The sequence below is a fragment of the Haliotis cracherodii genome, unplaced genomic scaffold (assembly GCF_022045235.1).
Source record: "Haliotis cracherodii isolate W230 unplaced genomic scaffold, xgHalCrac1.p SCAF_15, whole genome shotgun sequence".
In the NCBI taxonomy this organism is placed as follows: Eukaryota; Metazoa; Mollusca; class Gastropoda; order Lepetellida; family Haliotidae; genus Haliotis; species Haliotis cracherodii.
Window position 1 is genome coordinate 10,236,297 of NW_027266270.1, and position 27,723 is coordinate 10,264,019.

Below are 27,723 nucleotides of genomic sequence, written 5' to 3' on the forward strand. Positions count from 1 at the left end.
CATGGAGGAACATTGCAGTGTGTCTGACTGGTTTCCGTCAGTGGACCTGTGCAGTTCTTTCCACCGGCGTCCGGGACAGGGGCGTTACAATCTCTACGTCTGCTCTGGTTTGTCATGGCATCTACTCCACATGTGACAGGGCAGGGTACGATTGACCACGATGTCCAGTTTGACAGCCCTCCATCAACTGCAAAGTATCAACATGGTCACCACAGTGATATGCTAGCAATCAAAATAATAATCAATAATAATCAATAATCAATAATGAATGTGACAATTGTGTAGCAAATGCTGATGTTTTGTTCATCTGACTATTTGCTGCTTATTGTGAAATCAGGAACTGACTTTTTTAACAGTGCCTATTATTTATTGCCGCCGCACATATTTTGACCCGTTGTATTATCTTTTATGACTGTAGACCTAATTTGATGTCTTTCAAGATCATTTGTTAATTGTTTATGGATCCTTTTTGGTTATTTACTGATTTCACAATTTAATTCTGTACCTATCGAGTTCTGGGTTATTCTATTCGACTGAATTTGGCAATCAACATGTTACAATCCATTAAGTTTGAACCAATGCATATCAAACACATTGTCTCTTGCTGGGATGTCATGCAGGTAGTATAAGTGGCGTCAGTCCCCATGCAAGGACCCGAGTTTTAAGGCCTGACTTTGGTTGGTGGTTTGGCAGCCCGTTTTTATACTGTATTTGGTTTTTGTTTGGTTTGATGTTGAACGTCGCACTCAGCAATATTCCAGTTATATGACCAAATTCACCCACCTTCTTCTTTAAAAAATAACACTGTCAGGGATGTCTGTCATCATTCATTTTAATAAGTGTATAGCAGTATTTAACACACTTAATATGATGTCCACATTCAAAAAATATCTTCAACATTCAGCCAGTATCGCAATATCGCCGTGCGAGTTACATATTTACCAATGTCTAAAATAAATTAATTAGTGTGAAAAGTTTCGACACTGACATGCGTTGAAACCCCAAATCTCCACACCCTAACGAAGAATAGGTTTCATCTTAATATCGACTAATTTAAATAAAATGCAAACTGGCATATTTACAAAGTGAAACCGAAGCTTTTAATGGCAAACAAAACCTCATTGGCTTGAATCTTTGTTAATTTGTTAATCTATATACTTTGAACAATGATAAAAAGAAAACATCTTTTAATGTTCAGCTTGGTTCTGTCGTACTATGCTATTGCTAATACACTCTGTATTTACGATTTTGCATTTACATGGTAGTGAGTGAGTGCCGCTGTTAGCAATATTCCAGCAATATCACGGCGGGGGACCCGGGTCTTCGGCGAGTCGAGCGAGCGTTTTATCCACTACGCTCCCCGACCGCCCCCATTTACATTGTAGTTGACACTAGTACACACCTGGACAACGAGCGACTTTACACGATCTGACGACGATCTCCTGCACTGGTTCAATGCAGAATGATCCACCATTGGCCGGAACTGGGTTGTCACATTGTCGCAGCCTTAATGATACTCCCGTAACATTCTCCCCACATGTTGGACACCGCGGAGTGTCCCACTCTCCCCATTCTGACACTCCACCATCAACTGTGAAATTAACAGAAATTAATTTTAAATGTTTGAAAATGGTCACGAATTTGGAACGTTGAATATATGCGTATTCTACATTTACATCAATCGTTTCTAGGATTCAAACAGTGACGTTAGAACCAAAGTTAATGAACTAAGGAAATATATAAGGTTGGTAGTGTCAAGAGGTAGAATTTAGACACACTAAAGTGTCACTAAAATAGAAAAGACAAGGGTACGCGTAATTATGTCCATTTCTTTTCACGATCAATTTCAATTGCAATTATGCATAATCGCAGAATATCTTATAACAGTTTATACAAACAACACACAACATCTACCGCCAAGAGAAACATACTAAATTCTTCTTTCTTGTATCCTACCTGTAACTTTCAATATGTTTGTACAATTAGTTTATTAATGATCGTAATATGTACATCTTCACCTGAACTGTAATCCACAATATCCTTAATATACAGTGGTACAGGAACAAAATATTGGTGTCTTTTATTTGTCGTGTCAAGTTTAACTTAACCATGTCGTTTTCCTGATTACATATTTTAGTCATGGAAAGAGTTCAATGTATACAAAGCAGAGCTACAGCACCTGGGCATGGAGATAGATTCGTGCATTTCGAGTTTCTTTCCTGAGAAGTTGAACCGTCACAAGGAAGCCCACCATTGAATGAAGGAGGATTGTCACATGCCCTACTCCTTCTCTGTAAAGTTTCCACATCGACTCCACAAGTCTTTGGGCAGAAGATCTGTGTCCATTCACCCCACTGACTGAAACTGCCATTCACGACTTGACCTAAGACGAAAAATCGATAACAAAAGACAGTGTTAGAAAAAGTGTGCTCTTTTAACTCAATATGTACACATCTATATGTCACAGTGACACGTTAAAGTGGCATCGGCTGATTGTGTTTTGTTTTTTTATAAACAAAGAAAAACTAGCTTCCAACATTCGTACAATTACGAGGTCGCATGATACGAGGGATTGTTTACTGGAAAAGACACACCAACACGTTCTTACCAGGGAATCATGAGTGTTAAAAATACTTATTGATGGAACACGTACAGTTGCCCTCTTTCGCCATCCATGCAAGGTATAAAACGGTCGATCTCTTGATTATATACAGTTTCAACAACCACATGTCACTGTGAACGTTTAGTGACTAACTTTGGAACAGGTTTTTGCAGACTTTGGCACAGTTTTCTGCAGACAAAAAATGTGCGCAAGGTCAACAACACAAGTCCACGATCAAGTTGCTGTTTACCTGTGCCAGGACACCAGAGTTCAAGTTTCTGACCAGACAATACGCCATCGTCAGCATGCAGCTAATCGGCAACATTGAAACATGTTAGGAGTTGGAGTATATACACCAGGGCAATCGCCGATGGTCTCGTGTCATGTTTTCAGATAGTCCAGATTCACGCTGGACTTTCTAGACAGATGTTGATGTGTCTTTAACGAAAGTCATGCGAACGTGAACGTAAGAAACATGACAGAATTTGGGGTAGGTCTGTAATGATATGCGGCGGGATCACCATGATTGCCACAACGCCACTGCATATCGTTCTTGGAAGGATTACTCCAGAGACAACATACTGATGCCAATAGTTGTGCCGTTTGCCCGCCATGCTGGTTCACGTTTTGTTTTTCAAGGCAATAATCCTTATCCCCAGCGTGCACGTAATCAACTACTTTGTCCTTCCCTTTCCTTAGTCATTCATTACAATCACTCGACGCCTCTTTGTCTTTCAGTACTCGTCTATTATTTTCGAATACGCCTGCCTTTTTGGAGAGTACACATAAATATAAACGTTTAAAAAGAACACGATTTTACGTTATGATATTAAGGAATAGTGTGTGTCAAGTTATGTAAAAACGTTTTTATCTCTCCTTCTAAGAAAATTCTTTGTAAAATGCGTGTGCGGTGGATACCATATATAAAACAGAACACATGCTTGCTTTCAACATATTCGACACCGATCATGACTGCATGTATCAAGAATATATGATTTGACAGAAATACGTTCCAATGCAATGATCTATAACACTTTAAACTTTGAACTCAATCTTAGTTGATTTAAAAATCGAGATAATAATACCTATATTTGTAATAAGTGTTAGTGAGCAAAATATTATTGTTTTACCTGGACATGGAGGAATGCCTTCACATACTTCAAACTTTTGTTGAAAATAGGAACCTTCACAGCGCTTTCCACCATTAAATGGCACAGGGCTATCACAAGGCCTATATCTGTTTAGCAGCCTTCTAATCTGCACTCCACAAGTTTCAGGGCATGGATCAGCAATCCACTGGCCCCATTGGCTGTAACCGCCATCAACGACATCATCTTAAAAGGGAAAGTCACAGGTTTCAAAAGCTCATTTATCGCAAATGAGTATTATCACATTCTGAACATTATCAGCAGTATACCTTACATTTAAAAGTAAGTTAAATAAGAGACTCCCGTCTGTTCAAGTCTTTCGGAACGAAATAAGAAACTACTACAACCTTACTAAATGTTCAGCGATTACTGAGTGTGACATTGGCCTATTCTATAAATTTTGGTCAACTTGCCATCATCTATTTAAATGATTAATCAACTATGTACTGGAATGTCACATTTTATCAAATAAATGTAAAATTATTGAAAAAATGAAAAATTATAAAAAAATTATCAGCAGTAAAATTATAATATCACAAAGAAAACTGATGCTCAAATATTCTTCAGAACGTGTGATATAATAGTTTTATTGCAATCAAGGTTATTTTTTGTATTCTTTATTTGCATAATAAACGGTTGTGAAAATACACCAACTGATTGGTAAACCCTAACGAAGTACGTTAGTACTGAGTAGAATATTTATCAGCTACATTACCTGGACACGGGGGTATGGGACACTCCATGGATGTTGATTCAGAGTTGGTACCATTGCACGGATGTCCACCGTTTTGTGGTGCAGGACTGTCACATGACCTGTTTCTCCAAATATTTACGGTAACTCCGACACCACAAGTCTTTGTGCACGTCGATCCAGCCCACTGGCTCCATTCTCCATAACCACCATCAACTACATCATCTTGAAAATATATCACTCGGACCTTAACAGCTCATATAGCATTTAGGTAAGTTGTCTTTCAACATATGTTATGTGTGTAGATATATAATTTTAAAAATGAATGTACGTGTGTGAACACACCTTTGCCAAAAACTGGCGGCATACTAGGGTGCTGTCCAAGTTTAATTGGTACAATAATGCTTGAACTAGGAATGAATACCTGAATTAGGAATGCGGTTGTATGTATATTAAGCGAAAGTGTGTAACATTATTAGAATGTATTCTCAAACATGGGGATTTTGAATCAAACGTTTACAGTTCTTAGCACTTGTTGTTACAACTTGCATCATAAGAAAAGGTCGATGGTGCAATCATGGTGTAAACATAATTAAAGAATAGAAGTAGTTGGATGCGTAGCATGTAGGATGTATAAGATCTCATACATCAGTTCGATTTGAGGACATTTCCACGTTAAATAATTTGCTAAAATATTAGTATTTTATTTCATTTTATGATTTTAGACATGTAGAGCACATTTCCAAATTTGAGGCATCAGTGACATAAATGATGTCAAATGCAAATCCTCATTTTGACTTGTACCATATGTTCCCATGGTTTTTTTCACCTTTTCGAGTAAAGCTATTTCACTATTTGGTTACTTCTCAAACACTTGATTCATAAACACATGATATAGTCGGAATCGTACAATCGAGATTTATACTGGATATGGGAAGCTTTATATATATAATAAAAAAGTCCAAGATGAGCTGTATAATTTACTCAACCGGTTTCCCAATTTTCTACAAAAAACACAGACATTTCTGTTTCTAGTTCATGTAAATCCTGTTTAATATATATATTAATGTAACACTTCCATTAAAAGACAAGTAAAACCTACCTGGGCAAGGTACAACACCCTGGCAATCAATTTGTCGTGCCTCGGCAGACGGTCCTTGACAAGGCAATCCCCCATTTTGTTGTGCCGGGCTATCACAGGATCTATTTCTCCTTTCTACTGTCTGAACCTTGACTCCACAGGTTAGTAAACATTGATCCGAAGCCCATGGGCCCCACTCTCCATAGATGCCATTGATTATGCCATCTTAAAAGGAATGAGTTGTTTTGTGGAAATATATAACATGGAACTCAAACTGCATCTTCGATTTACGATAGCAAACAAAGATACATTTGTTCATAAGCTAGTGCATACAAAATATCAATATACAATATTTTTTAAAATAGTTAAAAACGTACTTAATAATATCTTGATTTTATAGAACATTATGTGTTTAACATTTACCTTAAAAATATTTACTCAAGGTGTTGACTGATGTTCACACCATTTCGTGATCATCTCTCCCTCGAGGATAGACACGTGAAGATCCGGGTTAGAATAGGTCTTCAGCAACCCATGCTTCCCGTAAAAGGTGCTATACTTGTCGTAAAAGGCCAATTACGGGATCGGGAAATGGGTGGATCGATACACATTGTGTCAATCGCCGGATTGTCTGGCCCAGACTCGATTATTTAAAGACCGCCGTCATATAGCTGGAATACTGCTGAGTGAGGCGTTGAACAATAAGCAAACGAAAACCCTCGAGGATAATTCAAGGATTAGAAGGTTCGATTCCTAGAAATGTATGCAATCTAGGCTGCCTTTGAGGCGCTAAAAGGTTAACAGTCACACTGCCATCTTAGCCGACTGGGTACCCATTTACTGCTAGGTGAAAAGAGGCATATTTCAACATCTATGTAATATGACAAAATATATACACAAATCTTTATAACATTTTAAATATCCTGTATGTCAGATGTCAGATTAACTGGTATTTGGAACAAATTCTCCAAAACTTATGTCAAACTCATGCATTTTCGTTACTTGTGAGGGGCGGTCGGGTAGCCTAGTGGTTAAAGCGTTCACGCAGAAGACCCGGGTTCGATTCCGGACATGAGTACAATGTGTGACGCGTTATTTGTAGCCAGGAGAATCGCAACGCTCAATATGCGGAAAACCGGGCGGAAAACTGCATCAATGTTTTCGCTGCAAAATTCGAAGGCATTCCTATGAGGAATGTGGACAGACTATTTGAACAAACTAACATGATTATGAAAGATGTGTGAGGCGATAAGTGAGGTCACAGCACGGAATTCAGAGTCAAGGTTTAATTTCAAAGGAATATCTCTTCATACAGTTGCATCATCCAGTGTAAATTCAAATATCTTTGTTCAGTAATGCAATTAATCTGTTTAGGTGAGAAGTTTCCCACAAAGAAAACATAACTGTTTTGTTTTAGAATTTATACATCAGTGAAATTGACACTTGTAGTTTATTCAGGTAAAATATCTTTCCGAAAAGTAATATAACTTTGCGAATATAACTTTGCGCCGCGAATTCTTTCGAAATACGATTGCATAACCACCGATATCTCCATTGATTCTCACTTTTACGCCGACATTCGCGGTAAATCGCTGAAAAACGAATTCGTGAAGCGTGTGACTTCTTTTCAGCGAAGGTCATATTCATCATTGTGTCATTGATATTTCAGTCATTTAACAACCATTCTTTAATCAGATTGACCAAAAGTTATTAAGAATTCAAAACGTCTGAACATCACAATCGATTAACTATTGTAGTATTAGAAGCCACAAAAATGAAACATACATTTACTCTTCTTTTAATCCTATAATTTTATCACCGGGTGATGAAATAAAACATAAAAACGTTTTAAATTCGTTATCATAATACAGGAAATGGCACAATATTTGTATTTTTGCGTTTTGTAAATTGCCTTGGTGAAAATCACAGTCATTTTACTCATTGTCCGTAACATATTCACATATCTTTGAGGAGAGGAGATCTGAATCACTGTCAAAAGAGCCAAGGTGAATAACACTCGTCGTAGTGTGTCTCGCATCTTCGATAAGATACAGTGTGTTTATATGATACAGGAAATACACATCGTATCCTCCTAGAGCTGACTTCCCAGTCGTTCTTCGTTTACTCTCATGTTAGGTTATGATTATTCGAGTTGACTGTTAGAAACGCTCTGGCTTTTCAGGACTGTACACAAAAAATCACAACATCATTGTGAGCATTCTTATATCCTAAGTTGACGGTACTCTGTGATCCAAATGTGTGCTACATGCCAATGAAAACTATTCAACCATGTCACGTTATACTATAGGCAGGAGGATCAGCACAATAAGTCATTGTTAGCAGAGCTATTCAGCTTGGGGCAGACAACGTTTGTTTGTTGGTATGGGTTCCAACTTTCATACTGGTTGTCGTGTGTGGTTATTGTAAACAGTGTTTCCTTTGGTACACAATATAAAGTTTACGTGAAAGATCACTTTATATGCATTGAAGAGCTGTGATGTCGTGAGTGTATTGGGGTTATGCAATGGCGTGTCGGGTTACTGTTGTGAAAAGTGAAGTGTCGCCAGGACTTAGACATTTACAACTTTGGCGAAGCAATGGCTAACCAGCACGGGTTTTGAGAGGTAAAGTCGTGGCGAATCTGGATTTCGAAGCCACGATCATCGCATCCTGGCACCACAACGTGACGCAACTCTTCACAGGGAAACGCAGCCTCCTATGTCAATTATCTAGTCGTGCCTGTTCCTGGTGCTGGTATATAAGATATGTTCTTATGAGAAAGACACATTATTTTAATGTACATGAAGTTAATTCCACTGATATTTTAGGTGAAGATGCTGTTCTTGTTTAAAATGGCAATTTCATTATCAGGGGATGCATTGGTGGTCCAGTTCGCAATTCGCTGTCAAGACTTGTGACCATGCATGTCGACCAAATGATGAGCGGTAAATGTCTGATTTTGACTTGCATGACGTTGGGCTTCTCTCACACATCAATCCGTCTCGCCTTGGTATAAATGAAATACTGTCACACCACCACCTTTCTTTACGTAGACAGCATTGAAAGTCAAGTTTATTCAATTCTAGCTGTCATGACCGTTCGAGGGTGAAGCTATTAAGCCTGGACCCGGATGTTTGTTTAAGGCATTCTGCCATGCAGCGACTTGGCAATAACCTTTAAAGATCAAGTTTGTCCCATCAAACTATTGTGAAAAGTTTCTGGGTGTGCCGTGTTCCATGACATGTTCAATAACCTATTACGGCATGGCAGTATAAATAGACAACACACAAATATTTGAATGGATATTAAGTCACTTGAAATAAATATAAAGATGACGAACAGGGGCCGACCAGTAAAGACTCACGGGTACTGTAGTGTGTGCATGTTGTATAAAATGCGTGGGATTGAGTGGCTTATAATGTGTGTCTGTTTAATTGTGTTCTGTATGTGTGTCTGTTTAATTGTTTTATGTCTGATTGTCTGTTCAATTGTCTTCTGTCTGTATATTCTGTTTTATTGTCTGTTTATATGCCTTCTGCCGATATATAATGTCCTGAATATTCTTAGCTATTCATGGCTATTACAGATTAATCACCGCATATTGATTGGTTATTCCTATCGGATGCTCATTTGTGCTTCTGTGTATGGTTATTAACTTCAACATAGAAAAGTGTCCAATGAATCAACAACCAGCGTCCACCCTGTCGGCCAATCATAAAACAGTATTCGTAGTCTTCTAGTGGGCGTGACCAACAAACCTTTTCAGTTTATAGAAATATGTGTACTCAAACCTGCGTGTTCCGCAATGAAATGCTGTGGAATCACCAGCAATTTATTTATTTTTCTTTAAGTCAGCAATATCCTTGTTACATCACGAAAGCCTGCATACACAAATTGATCAACGATCTCACAATCTGGGTACGATGACCCAAAGGGAAGTAATAGATTCAAATACTGTATCTGAAATGTATACCCATATAAATGTGAAACAAGGCTGGGTATTATATTCAATTATATACCAAGCAAATGAAAAAACTAAAAGTCAGTCTATTTCTGAGTGGAAAATAATTGCAAACTATGTACTTCCAAAGAAATCGAATGTCTCAGTTACGTTACTTAAAATATGTATTTCCAATGGAATCGTACAGTATAGAACCTGTTTGAGTAATGTTGTTATCATTGTAAAATTCATAAACAGTTAGAAAGAGCACTAAATATGATCTTGTCTATTCATTTAATTTGAAACTTATCTAATTTTAGGATACGATTGGTAAAGAACGTGTATTTGGAAACCGAAAAAGAACAAATAACTTAAAAAATCAAGCGTCAGAATTCAACTTTTGGGATGACTTTAAAAGACATTCAGGACCATCGTCAAGCAATAGTTACCTTTGTGATATAATTCTATATCGTATTGATGATTTCCGGAAGTTTCGTTCAATGTTTCCAGCGTGAAAGGTACTTATATGTTTGTATATGGTGACTTTCAAATCGGTATTAACAATAGAAATGTACCTTCAGGAAGTAAACAAGAAGATCTATAAAGTAACCCTAACAAGATTCCGATGCAGCTGCCATAAACTTATGATCGAAACTGGACATCATACCAATATAGAAGAAAACAAAAGTTTTTGCCCACAATGTCAAAAATTGGACTTCAACTACATTGAAAATGAATATCATTTCCTTCTTATTTGTACTTCATATTCAACATTACGTTTACATTTTATTGATACATATTTTCACACTAATCCATCATATGAACAATTTGTAAATCTTATGTCTTCTAAATGTAAATACACTATTACACAACTTGCTAAATATATCTACCACGCTACTATGGCGTCACTATGGAACCTTTTTTGCCTTCATCACGATCATATCATCGCTAACCTAACAGGATTTCGGAATTTGTCCGTAATGTCGTGGCACGGATTGAATGAACCAAGAGAACATGTGTTTTTTAAATCAAAAGTCGACTAATATGGACTCACCTATGTTAGATTTGAACATTGAACTATTATGCTAATCGCCCAAGGCCTGTATCAGGAAAACAATATTTTCAAGGAGTTACAGATTGATCTCAAATGAGCATATATCCTGGGAGAGCCAGTTTTGGACATCAAATATATATTTCAAGATATCATTGAAATCCAAAATATACCGGATCAACGATTGGTGGTTTCGGAATAATGTCCGTTGACGTCCATGAGAGTAGGCGTTTGAAAGCACGATATCGGTGGTTAAAGGATTCGAACTAGGAACGAGGACCACATAAGGACCTCACCTTGTGAGGTGCTTAAATGCTTCTAAGTTTCATTACAATTTCATCCCATCGGATCAACGATTAAAGGTAACGGAATAATATCCGTTGGCGTTCATACCATAATATCCTGGAAAGCCGGATTTCGGTGTTTAATGTGACCGTACTGACGAGTAACATACAAGGACCTCACTTTTAAAATGCGTTTAAGTCTCATTACAATCTCTTCCCTTCGGATCAACGATTGAAGGTAACGGAATATTATCCGTTGGCGTTCATGACAGTAATATCCTGGAAAGCCGGACCGTACTAATGAGTATCATACAAGGACCTCACTTTTAAAATGTTTTTAAGTCTCATTACAATCTCTTCGCATCGGGTACCCATTCACTGCTGGTTGAGCAGAGACATATTTCTAACAAAGTAACATCTCTAAGCAGGCACCAGGTGTAGGGCAAGGCCGAAGCCCAAGAACCCTCAAGAGTCGAGTTTGCCGAGCGGCCACCTCTGGATCGTACAGAATCTACGAAACCTGTGACAGGATTTGTAAATTGAATTCATGGTATGTCAGCGTTTACTCAATGCGGTATGTAATCAGCAAATTACCTGAATCACATGAATAGAACATCAGCCACAAAATGTATCTGAAGAAACAAACTATTTTTAGTTTCATTACAACAGAAATAAATGTTATTGAGAACTTTTAATGTGGTACTTGCATGTAAGATGTGAGGACGTAACATACCTGGGCACCTCTCGTCCCCGCAGGATCTTTGTTGAGTTTCTTGAGATGGTCCTTGACATTGAGCTCCATTAAATAGAGGGCTGGGATTGGTACAGCTTCTGGTCCTGGTGAGCGTCAGCGTGCCTTGACATGTGGCTGAACATGTAGCACTGACCCACATCCCCCACTCGGAGAATCCTCCATTCACTATAGGAGATATATAGCAATTGTATATACTTACAAGAAACCATAATAACGTAACTTTTGTTTGTTGTCTAACGCCGAATTCATCAATATGCCAGTTATATGACGGAGGTCTGTAAACAAGACAACCCATATATATCATGTGCTTAGATCCACACATTTTGGATAAGATGACACGCATCAACAAAGAAAGCGAAGTTGACTAACACACGCGTTAATCAAATGAAGTTACCTAAGAATGATCAAAGTACAATTTCATGAATTTTGACCTGAATATTATTGAGTTGCGTGTATCATCAACTTGTATGATACATGCCGCTGCAGTGACGTCATCAAACGATGTGTGGCCTCATTTGTTCTCCTTAGAAAAGGGATTTGGATCTGGAGACTCTCGAGACAAATCCGAAGGTAATAATAATTTAATGGAAATGTCCCTCTCTCGAAGCCAATGTTAACTCCGGAGAATAATCAGTCTGGAATATCTTCCGAATTGATTCCATTTGGCGAAAATAAAATTGTACGATGGATCACCAGGTGTTCGTAAATAGGATTAAGCATGTCCTGCTCGCGTGCACATGTCTCCGCGTTCACAATTTCATAAAATAGACGTCCCGTGACGATCCGGAGTAGAATAGGTCTTCAGCAACCCATACGCTTGCCGTAAAAGGCGACTATGCTTGTCGTAAGAGGCGACTAACGGGATCGGGTGGTCAGGCTTGCTAACTTGGTTGATGCATGTCATCGATCCCAAATGCGTGGATCGATGCTCATGATGTTAATCACTGGATTGTCTGGTCCAGACTCGGTATTTACATACCGCCGTCATATAGCTGAGTGCGGCGTTAAACAACCAACAAAGACAAAGACATTAAATAGGCGCCAATGAGTAAGGAAGTGTGAAAACTCAATCTAAAGTTCAAAGCATGGGAATCCATTGCGCATCATGTTGACAAGTAACGTGTCCACCATACAATTCCTGGAACGACTTAAACATGAATAAATGTATTCCCACTTACCTGGACAGGGCGCGAGAACACATGTTTGTATTTCTGTGTCAGCTAGTGGGGAATCACAGAACAATCCTCCAAATGCTGGAACAGGATTGGTGCAGGTTCTTGTTCTTGTTCTGCGTCTTTGTGCGTTTGTGCCACACGATTTAGAACAAGAAGAGTATGTATTCCAACTTGTCCACATACTGACGCCGCCGTTAACTACTGATAGAGGATAAATGAACCATTTTAAATGGTGTGAAAACATTCTGCTCCCGAAATTATGTATTATCTCGGTTCGGAATTGCTGTCGATATAGATTGTATTGTGTGTGTGTGTGTGTGTGGGGGGGGGGGGGGGGGGGGTGTACAGGAAAACCAGACATAGGCAACGGGTGTGAGACCTGTGAGATAGTTATAGGCTTACGCTTAAAGATGATACTATTAGAAATAAAACTATAAACAATCACAATTTTCGCAACCTGAAATGACAACCTATCTACATGGAAATTCATATCTGCCATACAATCTCCTACGTAGGACTTACTACCTCCAACGTAGGACTTACTATCTCATACGTAGGACTTAGTATCTCCTACGTAGGACTTAGTATGGACTAGAATAACCATCTCCTATGTAGGACTTAGTATCTCCTACGTAGGAGATTGGAAAGTCGACGTAGAAATGTTCGTTCGTCACGCAGAACACTCCGGTTCGATTCTCCACATGGGTACAATGTGTTGAACCCAAGTCTCTTTCTTTCCATCTGAATTATATTGGAACCACACCTTAAATTATAGGACGGGCTAATGTCTAGATGAGGAAATATATATTAAAACAGCTTGGATAACTTGGATAATCTGATCGGTAGAATATCGTTAATATACTGGATTTGGAACATTTCACTTCGGATGAAACATTTTCTTGATAAGCATCGTTTTCATTCCCAGTCCAAACCTTAAATAGTGTCATTCAGCAGGGCTACACGTATATCGTGGGGAATCACAGAACATTCCTCCTAATGCTGGAACAGGATTGGTGCAGGTTCATGTTCTTGTTCTGCGTCTTTGTGCGTTTGTGCCACACGATTTAGAACAAGAAGAATATGTATTCCAATTAGTCCACATACTGCCGCCGTGTACTGTGGATAAATCAACCGTTTTAAAATGTTGTGAAAACATCTGCGGGACTGCATTATCTCGGTTGGGAATGACTGTCAACATAGATCGCATTGGTGTGTGTGTGTGTGTGTGTGTGTGTGTGTGTGTGTGTGTGTGTGTGTGTGTGTGTGTGTGTGTGTGTGTGTGTGTGTGTGTGTGTGTGTGTGTGTGTGTGACCGGGATTGTGTTGGTGTACAGGAAAACCAGACACAGGCTACGGGTGTGAGACCTGTGAGATAACTATACGCTAACGCTTAAAGATGATACTATTAGAGTTAAAACTATAAACAATCATAATTCTCACAACCTGAAATGACAACAACCTATCTACATGGAAATTCATATCTGCCATATGTATGTGGCATGTGTGTGTGTGTGTGTGTGTGTGTGTGTGTCTGTCTGTGTGTGTCTGTGTGTGTGTGTGTGTGGGGGGGGGGGGGGGGGGGGCCTTTGAAGTTAGTTACTTAGCGTAGGATGGGTAAGGAAGCGTAGTAGGGCAACGGTGAGTGTATTTTTTGTCTGAGTATCTCCTTCGTTGGATTTACTATCTCCTACGTAGGACTGACTATCTCCTACAAAGGATTTTCTATCTCCTACGTAGGACTTACCACCTCCTATGTAGAACTCAATATGGCCTAGAATAACTATCTCCTACGTAGGACTATCTCCTACATAGGAGTCCTACGAAGGAGATATTAAGTCGTACGTAGGAGATAGTGGTTCTTGGCCATACTAAGTCCTAAGTAGGAGATAGCAAGACATACGTAGGAGATAGTAAGTCCTACGTAGGAGATAGTAAGTCCTACGTAGGAGATAGTAAGTCCTATGTCGGAGATAGAAGGTCCTATGTAGGAGATAGTCAGTCCTACGTAGGAGAAACTAAGTCCCGCGTAGGAGATACTAAGACAAAAAAGAATTGCCCTACTACGCTTCCGTAGATGGGAGATACTACTCGGCCACTTGAAGTTTGGTACAATAACAATAATGCTGTTGAAGTTGAATGTCATGTCTTATTCCACTACCCTATCTAAAATAACTTGAAAAAGCCTTTTAGAGAAATAGAGAAGAGAAGGTGCAATAGTTTTACTGATTTTAATGACGTGTGGAAAATGTGTTTTATCCTGTCCAGACTAAAAATCCTGATCCTCCGTGTCTTATGTATCATGTCAGTTAAATGTACTGTATATAAATGTTTTCAATATCATTGTTCTATTTGTATACACAATGACCCCCCGGGTAGCCTATTAGATAAATGTTCGTTCGTCACGCAGAACACTCCGGTTCGATTCTCAACATGTGTACACTGTGTGGAACCCAAGTCTCTTTCTGTCAATCTGAATTATATTGGAACCACACCCTAAATTATAGGACGTGCTAATGTCTGGATGAGGAAATATATATACTGAACAACAAAACTTCCTGTGACATTGAATAAGATTTAATGCAAAGTTATTTTTTTTACCAAATCTGAAACAATTTCGCTTTGCAACAGATAAAATACTCCTGTAAGTGTTCAAATGTGCTTAATTTGCCATACTAATTTCAGAAAATGCGTGATTTCATAAAAAAAAACATGAACATGCCAAAATGTCAATTTACAAATCAATAGCGTGTGTGTCCCACCTCTGGTTGTGATGCAAGCAACACATCTTCGTCTCATGGACTGGACCAGGCGTCGCACAAAGTCCTGTGGGATATCAGTCCATATCTGCTGGAGCATGTTTCGAAGTTCCTGGAGTGTCTGTGGAACACGTGGTTGACGTCGAAGACGCCGATCCATCTCATCCAACATGTGCTCGATTGGTGAGAGATAAGGGGAGCGAGCCGGCCATTCACGTTGTTTTTTTAAGAGAATCCTGAACATGTCGAGCAATATGAGGTCGGGCGTTGTCGTGTTGAAAGGTAATGACTGGGCCATGACGACGTAAAAACGGTAGAACAACAAGGTCGATGATCTCGTCGCGGTTGCGCTGTCCATTGAGTTTTCCCTCTACCACTATCAAACGGGTCCTCTGTCTTGCTGTAATCCAACCCCATACCATAACTCTGCCGCCCCCGAACCCATCTTCGTCCATGATACAATCATTGACGTAACGTTCACATCGACGTCGGTACACTCGAATGTTTCCATCACTGTGGCTGAGGTGAAAACGAGACTCGACAGTGAATGGAACTTGTCCCCACTGCATGGCCGTCCAGCGTAGACGCTGTCTGCACCACTGTAGACGTGCTTGACGATGGTTTCCTGTCAAAATGGGACGTCTGGCGGGTCTTCTGGCGACAACCCTGCACATCTGTGGCGGCGACTTATTCGTCGAAGGCCAGGTATGCTTCTTGCAGTCACTGTTGCTGGCTGGGATCGATTCCGTAGGCGTGTTGTTCGAATCCAGTTGTCTTGTCGATTATTGGTTACGCGTGGCCTGCCACTCCGAGGATTGTCTCTGACTGCATTCGTCTGTTGCCAACGTTGCCATAAACACCAAATGGTGTTTCTGTGGACGTTAAATTGTCTTGCAACATCACGTTGACTCGATCCTGCTTCAAGCATACCAATGGCTCGCAGACGTTCGTTTTCGGACAGGCGTGGCATTTCGTAATGTTGAATAATTGCGTAGTTTTGTTGTTTTTCTGAGTGTTTGTTGTCAACAAGACAACAGCTAAACAATGCATAAGGAATCCCGTTAACGCACATGTTTTATACCCATTCTTGGGTAGTGAAATGCATGGGGCTTGCATAAAAGTCATCTTTTGCATGGAATGCATGCTTTTCTGTAGCAGTTGCGTTTTTGTGACTTGATTCCGTACATGTACTACAATACTGAAAACCAAACTTTACTTGTTTTGATGCACTAAAATACAATAAAATATTGGTGTCACAGGAACTTTTCGTGTTGATTACATTAAACACAGCTGGTGATTCGTCTTTTGCTTGGATAACTTGGATAATCTGATCTGTTGAATAACGTTATTACACTGGAACATTTCACTTCGTATGAAACATTTTCTTGAGATGCATCAATTTCATTCCCAGTCCAAAACTTGAATAGTGTCATTCAACATGGCTACACGAATATCGTATTTATTATATATATATGTGAGTGTTTTCGGTGACCGTAACAAGAGTGATTTATCCTACTGGGTACCTATATACTGCTGGGTGTACACATGCATATTTTAAATTATATGTCATATCACGAAATAAAAAAACAAACCATACAATCAAAACCATATGGTATTTCGCGATAGCTGTATATCAGATTAACTGGTATTTGGAACAAATTCTCTTAAACGTCTGTCATACTCTTCCTTACTAAACGGGGCATGGGTGGCCCAGTCGTCTAAGGCGCCGCGATTCGCTGTGCAGAGTTGCGTCCCTTGGGCACGCCAGAAACCTATGATTGTGGGTTCGAATCCCGGTTTGGCCCGATTAAGGTTTCTAGGTTTGTCAAACCCATACCCGTGCTCGCAGGCAAACGTCTGAGACCTGCATCTCTTCGGGCTTTCCTCACACATTAAGCTTACACTGCGTGATATACATGTAACTGGAATCATGTCAAAAGTGGCGTTAAATCCAACTCACTCACTCTCAACTGAAAAAATGCATATCCATTAAATGGGACTCCATCAAATAATATTCTGCCGTGGGGGGCTAGTCATGATCGAATTGACTCCCAAGGCGCGTCGTTTGTAGCCAGGAGAATCGCAGCGCTCTATGTGCGCTCGATGTGTCAGTCACGAGCCATTTCCGGGCGCTGAAAACTGCATCAGCGTTTTCGCCTCAAAGTTCGGTGGCATTCCAATGAGGAAAGTGGACAGACTAGTTGAACCAAATAACATAATTACATCAGATATGTGGGGCGATAATTGAGGTCACAGCATGGATTTCAGAGTCAAGGTTTCATTTCGAAGGACTATCTCTTTATACAACTGCATCATCCTGTGTATAACTCCAAGTCTTTGTGTAGTTACGCAAGGTAGACTTAGTCTACGTTTCCGAGAAAACATAAATATTTACAGAATTCATAAATCAGTGAAATTGACACATGTAGTTTCTTGAAGTAACATATCTTTCAGACAAGTCATACAACTACATTTTTCAGATGCAATTATTGTGTTACTGCGTATGTGTTGATTATGTTTGACTGATTTTAGGTTGACATGAAATAATATGTACAAGAATAAAACCCTTTTTCCAAAACATTTCATTATAGTTTCTGGCAGCCTTGCTGATAACTGACAGTTCCCCACGACGTTGTGGCGTTTTACAATGTGGGAAATCATGAAAGTGCTGTTCAACATGAGTTCATTAAGTCAGCAGTAAACTGCCCACGAACTCGCTCATGGTAGATTGTCATTATTTAGAACTTCACGAGGTGCAATGCTGGCGTACGAGAAAGTTGGGATCGTTATAAATACGAATGCTTACCTGGACATCTTGGAATACTGCAGATCGTCTCTTTAGACTGAAGCAACGGCCCTGAACAATCAGCCGGCGTGGATGTACACTGCCTGTTTCTGTAGACTAGTTTGGTAACACCTCGTCCACACGTTTTCCCACAAGGAGGGTCTGACCAATTCGTCCACTCCGAAAAACCTCCACTATCACCTGTAGTGAATATACAACCAGTCAAAAATCACAGCATAACAACTAGATACGGGAGGAAAACTCGATGCAGGTGTACGACGTTTACCACTTGGCGAAACACACAAGCATGGCGCCTTAGAAACACCCGTGTCCCACGATCAGAATTTTGGGGGCTTTTCCTTTGAATTGTATTCATTTTCAAATTGATCTTTGTCGCGTATAATCCGAATTAATTCGAAAGCGTTGGGCATCCAGCGATTTCACCATCGATTCTCATGATTACACTGACATTCCCCGTAAATCACTGAAAATCGAATTCATGAACATTGTTATTTACTCAGCGAGGGTCAAATAGATCATCGCTGCGACTCCTTCATCAATTTCACCGCTCGTTGTTATTTCCATCTAGTTGCTCGTCAAAATGGAACCTTTTCCTTATGCGTCAATCGTTTGTAAATATACGGGGAAGGGGACCATGGCCATGACAACGTCGTATTTCCCTGTGCAATTTACATTGGAAATAAGGCTTTTGGGGGTTTTCTTACATCGTTTATGTTGTAATACACACACACTCAAGTAAGATAAATAATGACATTTTGCAAGATATATTGAAACCGAACTACGACCGCTTGTTCTGAAAGGCATACATGTTCGGTTTACAGAAATTACTTATTATTATGATCAGGTGGTACGGTAGCCTACAGTAGCCTACTGAACATTGACAGTTCATCTCTCTGTTTCGGTCTTGGCCGTGGTGTCATCACTGTATCGTTTACTTTATATCGGTTCAAACTGATGTTTTCATTTCGCTTGGGTTTGTTTCATTTCCATGATACAGATAAAGTATTATGAATAATACTGTTTATGTCTGTATATCAGATGTGTGAGGTGAAGTGAAATTGGGTCGCGTTCATGATTATAGCAACGTGCATGCACGTTTTTGGTGGTGTTGGGGGTTGGGACTGAGGGTGGCGATGGACGTTTGTTCTAGCCCGGACTAATAGCGGATTTATGGTTCTTACCCGTTTAATACCATGTCGCAGTTTAAATCCCACAATGCAGTATATTTATTCGGCTAAAACTTTTGCACGCAGCTGTACAATACATATATGACCATTCACCACCTCATCAATGCATATATATTATGTTTATAAAAGTATTTATATTCATAATTCATAACGCAAATTAAAAGGAAACGCCTTTCTCTTGTTAAAATTGCAACTTGGTCAAGAATTTAAGCTGTTGGGAAATGTCATAGTGTCATGTTGTAAAGTTACTATCTTTTTTGCCTTGATCACAATCACATAATCACTAACCTAATAGGATTTCGGAATTTGTCTGTAATGTCGTAGTACGAATGGAATGAACCGAGAGAAAATGTGTTTTTTTAAATGAAAATCGACGAAGATGGACTCACCTATGATAGATTTGCTTAAATGCTTTTTAAGTTTCATTACAATTTCATCCCATCGGATAAACGATTGAAGGTAACAGAATAATATCCGTTCGCGTTCATGACAGTTATATCCTGGAAAACCGGATATCGGTGTTTAATGTGACCGTGCTGACGTGTATCATACAAGGACCTCACTTTTGTATGCGTTTAAGTCTCATTACAATCTCGATCTTCCCTTCGGATCAACGATTGAAGGTAACGGAATAATATCCGTTGGCGTTCATGACAGTAATATCCTGGAAAGCCGGACCGTACTAATGAGTATCATACAAGGACCTCACTTTTAAAATGTTTTTAAGTCTCATTACAATCTCTTCGCATCGGGTACCCATTCACTGCTGGTTGAGCAGAGACATATTTCTAACAAAGTAACATCCCTAAGCAGGCACCAGGTGTAGGGCAAGGCCGAAGCCCAAGAACCCTCAAGAGTCGAGTTTGCCGAGCGGCCACCTCTGGATCGTACAGAATTTACGAAACCTGTGACAGGATTTGTAAATTGAATTCATGGTATGTCAGCGTTTACTCAATGCGGTATGTAATCAGCAAATTACCTGAATCACATGAATAGAACATCAGCCACAAAATGTATCTGAAGAAACAAACTATTTTTAGTTTCATTACAACAGAAATAAATGTTATTGAGAACTTTTAATGTGGTACTTGCATGTAAGATGTGAGGACGTAACATACCTGGGCACCTCTCGTCCCCGCAGGATCTTTGTTGAGTTTCTTGAGATGGTCCTTGACATTGAGCTCCATTAAATAGAGGGCTGGGATTGGTACAGCTTCTGGTCCTGTTGAGCGTCAGCGTGCCTTGACATGTGGCTGAACATGTAGCACTGACCCACATCCCCCACTCGGAGAATCCTCCATTCACTATAGGAGATATATAGCAATTGTATATACTTACAAGAAACCATAATAACGTAACTTTTGTTTGTTGTTTAACGCCGAATTCAGCAATATGCCAGTTATATGACGGAGGTCTGTAAACAAGACAACCCATATATATCATGTGCTTAGATCCACACATTTTGGATAAGATGACCAGCATCAACAAAGAAAGCGAAGTTGACTAACACACGCGTTAATCAAATGAAGTTACCTAAGAATGATCAAAGTACAATTTCATGAATTTTGACCTGAATATTATTGAGTTGCGTGTATCATCAACTTGTATGATACATGCCGCTGCAGTGACGTCATCAAACGATGTATGGCCTCATTTGTTCTCCTTAGAAAAGGGATTTGGATCTGGAGACTCTCGAGACAAATCCGAAGGTAATAATAATTCTCAACTCTGTGGTAAGTATGTAATCTAGGCTGCCGTTGAGGCGCTAAAAGGTTAACAGTCACACTGCATTCTTATCCGACTGGGTACCCATTTACTGCCAGGTGAAAAGAGGCATATTTCAAGATCTATGTAATATCACAAAATATAAATATAAATAAAAACTTTAAGTCTAACTCCAAACCATATGGTATTTCGCAATAGCTGTATATCAGATTAAGTGTTTTTTGGAACAAATTCTCCTAAACGTCTGTCATACTCTTCTTTACTAAAGGAGGGTGGCCCAGTCGTCTAAGGTGGCGCGATTCTCTGTGCAGGGTTGCGTCTCTTGGGCACGCCAGAAACCTATGATTGTGGGTTCGAATCCCGGTTTGGCCCGATTAAGGTTTCTAGGTTTGTCAGCACCATACCCGTGCTCGCAGGCAAACGTCTGAGACCTGCATTACTTCGGGCTTTCCTCACACATTAAGTTTACACGCCGTGATATACATGTAACTGGAATAATGTTAAAAGTGGCGTTAAATCCAACTCACTCACTCTCAACTAAATGCATATGCATTAAATGGGACTCCATCAAATAATATTCTGCCACGGGGGACTAGTCATGATCGAATTGGCTCCCAGTGCGCGTCGTTTGTAGCGTGGAGAACCGCAGCGCTCTATGTGCGCTCGATGTGCCAGTCACGAGCCATTTCCGGGCGCTGAAAACTGCATCAGCGTTTTCGCCGCAACGTTCGGTAGCATTCCAATGAGGAATGTGGACAGATTAGTTGAACCAAATAACATAATCACATGAGATGTGTGGGGCGATAATTGAGGTCACAGCATGGATTTCAGAGTCAAGGTTTCATTTCGAAGGACTATCTCTTTATACAACTGCATCATCCTGTGTAAAACTCAAAGTCTTTGTGTAGTTACGCAATGAATCTATTTAGGTTAGATAGAATTAGTCTACGTTTCCGAGAAAACATAAATATTTACAGAATTCATACATCAGTGAAATTGACACATGTAGTTTCTTGAAATGACATATCTTTCAGACAAGTTAGATAATAGGTGCAGTTATTGTGTTACTGCGTATCTGTTGATTATGTTTGACTAATTTTAGGTTGACATGAAATAAATATGTACAGGAATGATAACCATTTTCCAAACCATTTCATTATAGTTTCTGGCAGCCTTGCTGATAACTGACAGTTCCCCACGACGTTGTGGCGTTTTACAATGTGGGAAATCATGAAAGTGCTGTTGAACATAAGTTCATTAAGTCAGAAGTAAACGGCCCACGAACTCGCTCATGGTAGCTTGTCATTATTTAGAACTTCACGAGGAGCAATGCTGTCGTACGAGAAAGTTGGGATCGTTATAAATACGAATGCTTACCTGGACATCTTGGAATACTGCAGATCGTCTCCTTAGTCTCAAGGAACGACCCTGAACAATCAGCCGGCGTGGATGTACACTGCCTGTTTCTGTAGACTAGTTTGGTCACACCTTGTCCACACGTTTTCCCACAAGGAGGGTTTGTCCAATTCGTCCACTCCGAAAAACCTCCACTATCACCTGTAGTGAATATACAAGCAGTCAAAAATCACAGCATAACAACTAGATGTGGGAGGAAAACTCGATGTGATGCAGGTTTAAGACCTTTACCACTTCGGCGAAGCATGGCACCTTAGAAACACCCGTGTCCCATGATCAGAATTTTGGGGGCTTTTCCTTTGAATTGTATTCATTTTCAAATTGATCTTTGTCGCGTATAATTCGAATTAATTCCAAAATCATGGGCAACCAGCGATTGCACTTTAACACTGACATTCCCCGTAAATCGCTGAAAATCAAATTCATGAACATTGTAATTTCCTCTCAGCGACGGTCAAATAGATCATCGCTGCGACTTCTTCATCAATTTCGCCGCTCAATGTTATTTCCAGCTAGATGCTCGTCAAAAAAGGACCTTCAACTTTTGCGTCAATCTTTTGTAAAGTTACGGGGAAGGAGGTCAGGAGACGGCCACGACAATGTCGTATTTCACTATGCAATTTACATTTACTCCATCGAGACGAGACAATGGAAATAAGGCTTTTGGTTTTTTTCATACATCGTTTATGTTGTAATACACACACACAAGTAAGAAAAATAATGACATTTTGCAAGATATATTGAAACCGAACTACGACCGCTTGTTCTGAAAGGCATACATGTACGGTTTACAGCAATTACTTGTTATTATGATCAGGTGGTACGGTATGACGATCACAGTAGCCTACTGAACATTGACAGTTCATCTCTCTGTTTCGGTCTTGGCCGTGGTGTCATCACTGTATCGTTTACTTTATATCGGTTCAAACTGATGTTTTCATTTCGCTTGGGTTTGTTTCATTTTCATGTTACAGATAAACTATTATGAATAACACTGTTTATGTCTGTATATAAAATGTGTGAGGTGAAGTGAAATTGGGTCGCGTTCATGATTATAGGGGTTGGGGGTTGGGTCTGAGGGTGGCGATGGATGTTTGTACTAGCCCGGACTAATGCCTGATTTAGCTGTAGCTGTACGTATACAATACGTATATGACCATTCACCACCTCATCAATGCATATATATTATATTTATATGTGTATTTATGTTCATAATTCATGACGCAAATTATAAGGAAACGCCTTCCTCTTGTTAAAATGGCAATTTGGTCAAGAATTTAAGCTGTTGAGAAATGCCGCCAGTCGAGAGAGTTGCTTACTTTCCTTATGGCGTCACAGTGTCATGTTGTAAAGTTACTATCTATGGCGTCACTATGGAACCTTTTTTGCTTTCATCACAATCACATAATCACTAACCTAATAAGATTTCGCAATTTGTCTGTAATGTCGTGGCACGGATTGAATGAACTGAGAGAAAATGTGGTTTTGAATCAAAAGTCGACTAAGATGGACTCATATATGTTAGATTTGAACATTTAACTATTATGTTAATCGCCCAAGGGCTGTATCAGGAAAACAATATTTTCAAATGAGCATATATCCTGGGAGAGCCAGTTTTGAACATTAAATATATATTTCATGAGATCATTGAAATCCCAATTAAACCGGATCAACGATTGGTGGCTTCGGAATAATGTCCGTCCGTAAGAGTAATCGTCTTGAAAGCACGATATTGGTGGTTAATGGATTCGAACTAACGAGGACCACATAAGGACCCCACCAAGGTAACGGAATAATATCCGTTTGCGTTCATGACAGAACACGTCCAATTTTAATTCTGGCAACCAAATAGTCCAGAAACTCTACGGTCTTTGCCCAGAATCGGTCAAAGGTATTGACAAAATTAAACATGCTGTTTTCATGGGAACATACCAAGGAAGAAAAAATGAAAAACAAATTGTTAAAACATTCAATATTTACACTATGTCGCCCATGGGCCGGCGAGAATATGTTTCTTTACTTATAACTTTTTTCTTCCTTGGTATGTTCCCATGAAAACAGCATGTTTAATTTTGTAAATACCTTTGACAGAGACTGGGCAAAGACCGTAGAGTTTCTGGACTATTGGGTTTCCAGAATTAAAATTGGACGTGTCAATTCAAGCTTAGGTAAACCTGTATTTAATAATCTACAAATGTAGCGATTAAAGTCAAGGGCGGCAGCTCATATAGTGTCATGCTTATTACCCAGATACAGAGAATGACATGATCTATTACACTGTTTATATCACCAAGAATTACGCTAAGTATAATATTCACCAAAGCATCGAATTCCGCTGCGCCGCCATTTTCTGCCTCTGTTATGTACCAAACCACAAAGTCGTGAGGGTTTGTTTTTTGGGGGCATTGAACAATTCGTGTGTGTTTTCTGGTAGCCAAAGCAATATAAACGAGTAGGTAAGAGTTGGCAGCCGCTGTTTGTATGTTTCGAGAATTATCATCATATCAAATCAAACATACATATTACACGTATGTATGCGAGTGATTTCCTTTGATATCTTCAGTAAACTAAAGTGAACATACCTTGTGATTTGGAAAAACCAATCGTTACGACAAATATCCAAAGAATGGCTGATTTATCCGGAAACGACATGGTTCGCATTTACATTTCTACATTATTCTCAGTACATGGGAAAGAGGTGTGTGGTAACCGACGTCGTAGGACTTCACGTATGAACCGAGACACGCCCATGAGTTGCTTTAGTAATGCTCTCCTTACAGGCACACATTTGAAATGGCATTTTGATATGAATATACACGCTCATGCATATGCTAGTTCTATATCTGCAATCAAATCAATACTCGATTTCCTTGTCAGTTATACAAACGTTATTTCAGGCAGAACCATGCATGAGTGAAAGTGTTCAATGAGGATATATCTCCCTATCCTGTTGAACAAAATTGACGTGAACGATATCGCATTTTCCGACTATTGAAATGTAAATGTAATGTAAACGTGTAACGCATGTATAAACCCTTTACATTTAGCCCACTATCACGAGGTAAATGCAACGATAAAAGCGTGTGTTTAAGTCATATCAAGGCTAGAAATCTTTAGACCGTATGTCCTATTGGACAAAACCTGATTTAACACACTATATAAGGCAATGTTTAACCCAGGGCGGTAGGGTAGCCTAGTGGTTAAAGCGTTCGTTCGTCACGTGTGAAGCCCATTTCTGGTGTCCCCGCCGTGATGTTGCTGGAATATTGCTAAAAGCGCGCGGAGTAAAACCATACTCACTCACTCACTCACTCACTCAATGTTTAACCCGATTTTCAATTCGAGTCAATTCAATATTACTAGTGTCATCTAGCCCAAGGAGTTTACGCTTGTTATTGTCCAACAGTCAAATGTGTATTCTACTGTTCAATTGCGACTCCCTCCTTCAGATATTGTTGATTCCTCTCATATATTCTGTAGTGGCGGTAGGACAGCTTGTATCCTCCCAAAGTAACTTCATGCCAAAATCACTGCAGTGTAATACAACATATATAATGGTCCAGTGTCTGTCACCCCAAATGCCCATGTGGACTTGTCTTACAACAAAGCCAAGTGTTTAAACGTTCGCCCGTCCCAGAAAAGGCCAGGGTTTGATTCTCAAAGTTGGATCTGTGAGGCCATTTTTGGTGCACCATACACACACCACGCACCACTCACCACTCAACAATCATCCCTGATTGCTGGAATATTGCTATACGTGCGAAACACCATGCTCACTCGCTTATATATGCAGAGTACTGTTAACTATCAGGTGGTCGCATGGTAATGGTAGCCGATAATTAGGCACTACATAAAATAAGCTCGTGTTCACCTTTAAAGGACTCTTATCCATTCGAATGGGGGTGTCATGTCCATATTACTACTCTTCATTAATCAATATCGCCAATATCACAATAATATTGATTCAGCGTTTGACCACTATAAATACTCTGGTTCACACTATCCTTTTCATGAGTCTATGAAAGCAGAAAGCATTCTGCAGCATCACCAATGCAGTTCGACAGAAAGTAAAGCAACAATATAATTTCCTGCAGGCAGTGTAAAATCATCTGAATGTGATCACGTACACAAGTACTAAAAATGTCTTTAAGGCTTCTGATGCATGCTTCACATTTTAATAAACTGAATCACAACCGAATGCCATTTCTTCCCCGCCCAAACCGTTTGATAGTACGCAGCAATCCTTCAGACCTTTAGTAAGTTTCGGATTTGAAACGCAATAATAATGACACTATTTACATACCGGTTTACGTCCTGGTTGACTCAAACACAGACACGGGGTTATTTACCTCCAGTTAGTTCGCATAACCAACCCACAGGGCACGTACACATGTTACAGGATGTTTTGGACAGCACAATGTAATCCAAACGCAACGCGGTGAGGGTATTCATACACGAATTCCTGTCACATGAAAAGAAACAGCATTGGTGCAATAACACAAGACCTCCCGTCGTCACTCCCTAACGATAACTGTTTACAACTTTTGTTGTGGTAAACTGTGCTCTTGCAGTTATTTCTTTTTTTTCTTTTTTTTATTATACCTATCTTATTTACAGTTACGTTTGTATGGTTGATTTTCACATCTAAGAGAAATTATTGTAGGACAAAATAGGCATGACAATTCTATCTATCTATCTATCTATCTATCTATCTATCTATCTATCTATCTATCTATCTATCTATCTATACACACGTATGCGCAATACAAATCATATATCTTACTATACTCAACAACAAAAGTTCCTGTGACACCAATATTTAAGTGTATTTTTCAAACAAGTAAAGTATGGTTTTCAATATTGTAGTACATGCATGGAATCAAGTCACAAAAACGCAACTGCTACAGAAAAGCATGCATTCCATGCAAAAGTTGACTTTTATGCAAGCCCCATGCATTTCACTACCCAGAATGGGTATAAAATCATGTGCGTTAACGGGATTCCATATGCATTGTTTAGCATCGTGCTGACAACAACCACTCAGATAAACACCGCGACGAGATCATCGGCCCTGTTGTTCTACCGTTTTTACGTCATCATGGCCAAGG

General features: G+C 39.5%; 1 protein-coding gene across 1 annotated transcript; it reads right to left on the reverse strand.

Moving 5' to 3' along the window:
• Positions 1-1,391: 1,391 nt before the first annotated feature.
• LOC139462696 (coadhesin-like) lies at positions 1,392-25,285 on the reverse strand. Its single transcript, XM_071244523.1, has 10 exons — positions 25,198-25,285; positions 22,577-22,756; positions 20,593-20,778; positions 18,288-18,467; positions 11,531-11,716; positions 5,544-5,747; positions 4,466-4,666; positions 3,733-3,936; positions 2,180-2,383; positions 1,392-1,591 (listed from the first exon to the last, which is right to left on the reverse strand). Exons 1-10 carry the CDS (start codon positions 25,274-25,276, stop codon positions 1,392-1,394), a joined length of 1,824 nt encoding a protein of 607 aa, XP_071100624.1. The 5' UTR covers positions 25,277-25,285.
• Between the last annotated feature and the right edge of the window lie 2,438 nt (positions 25,286-27,723).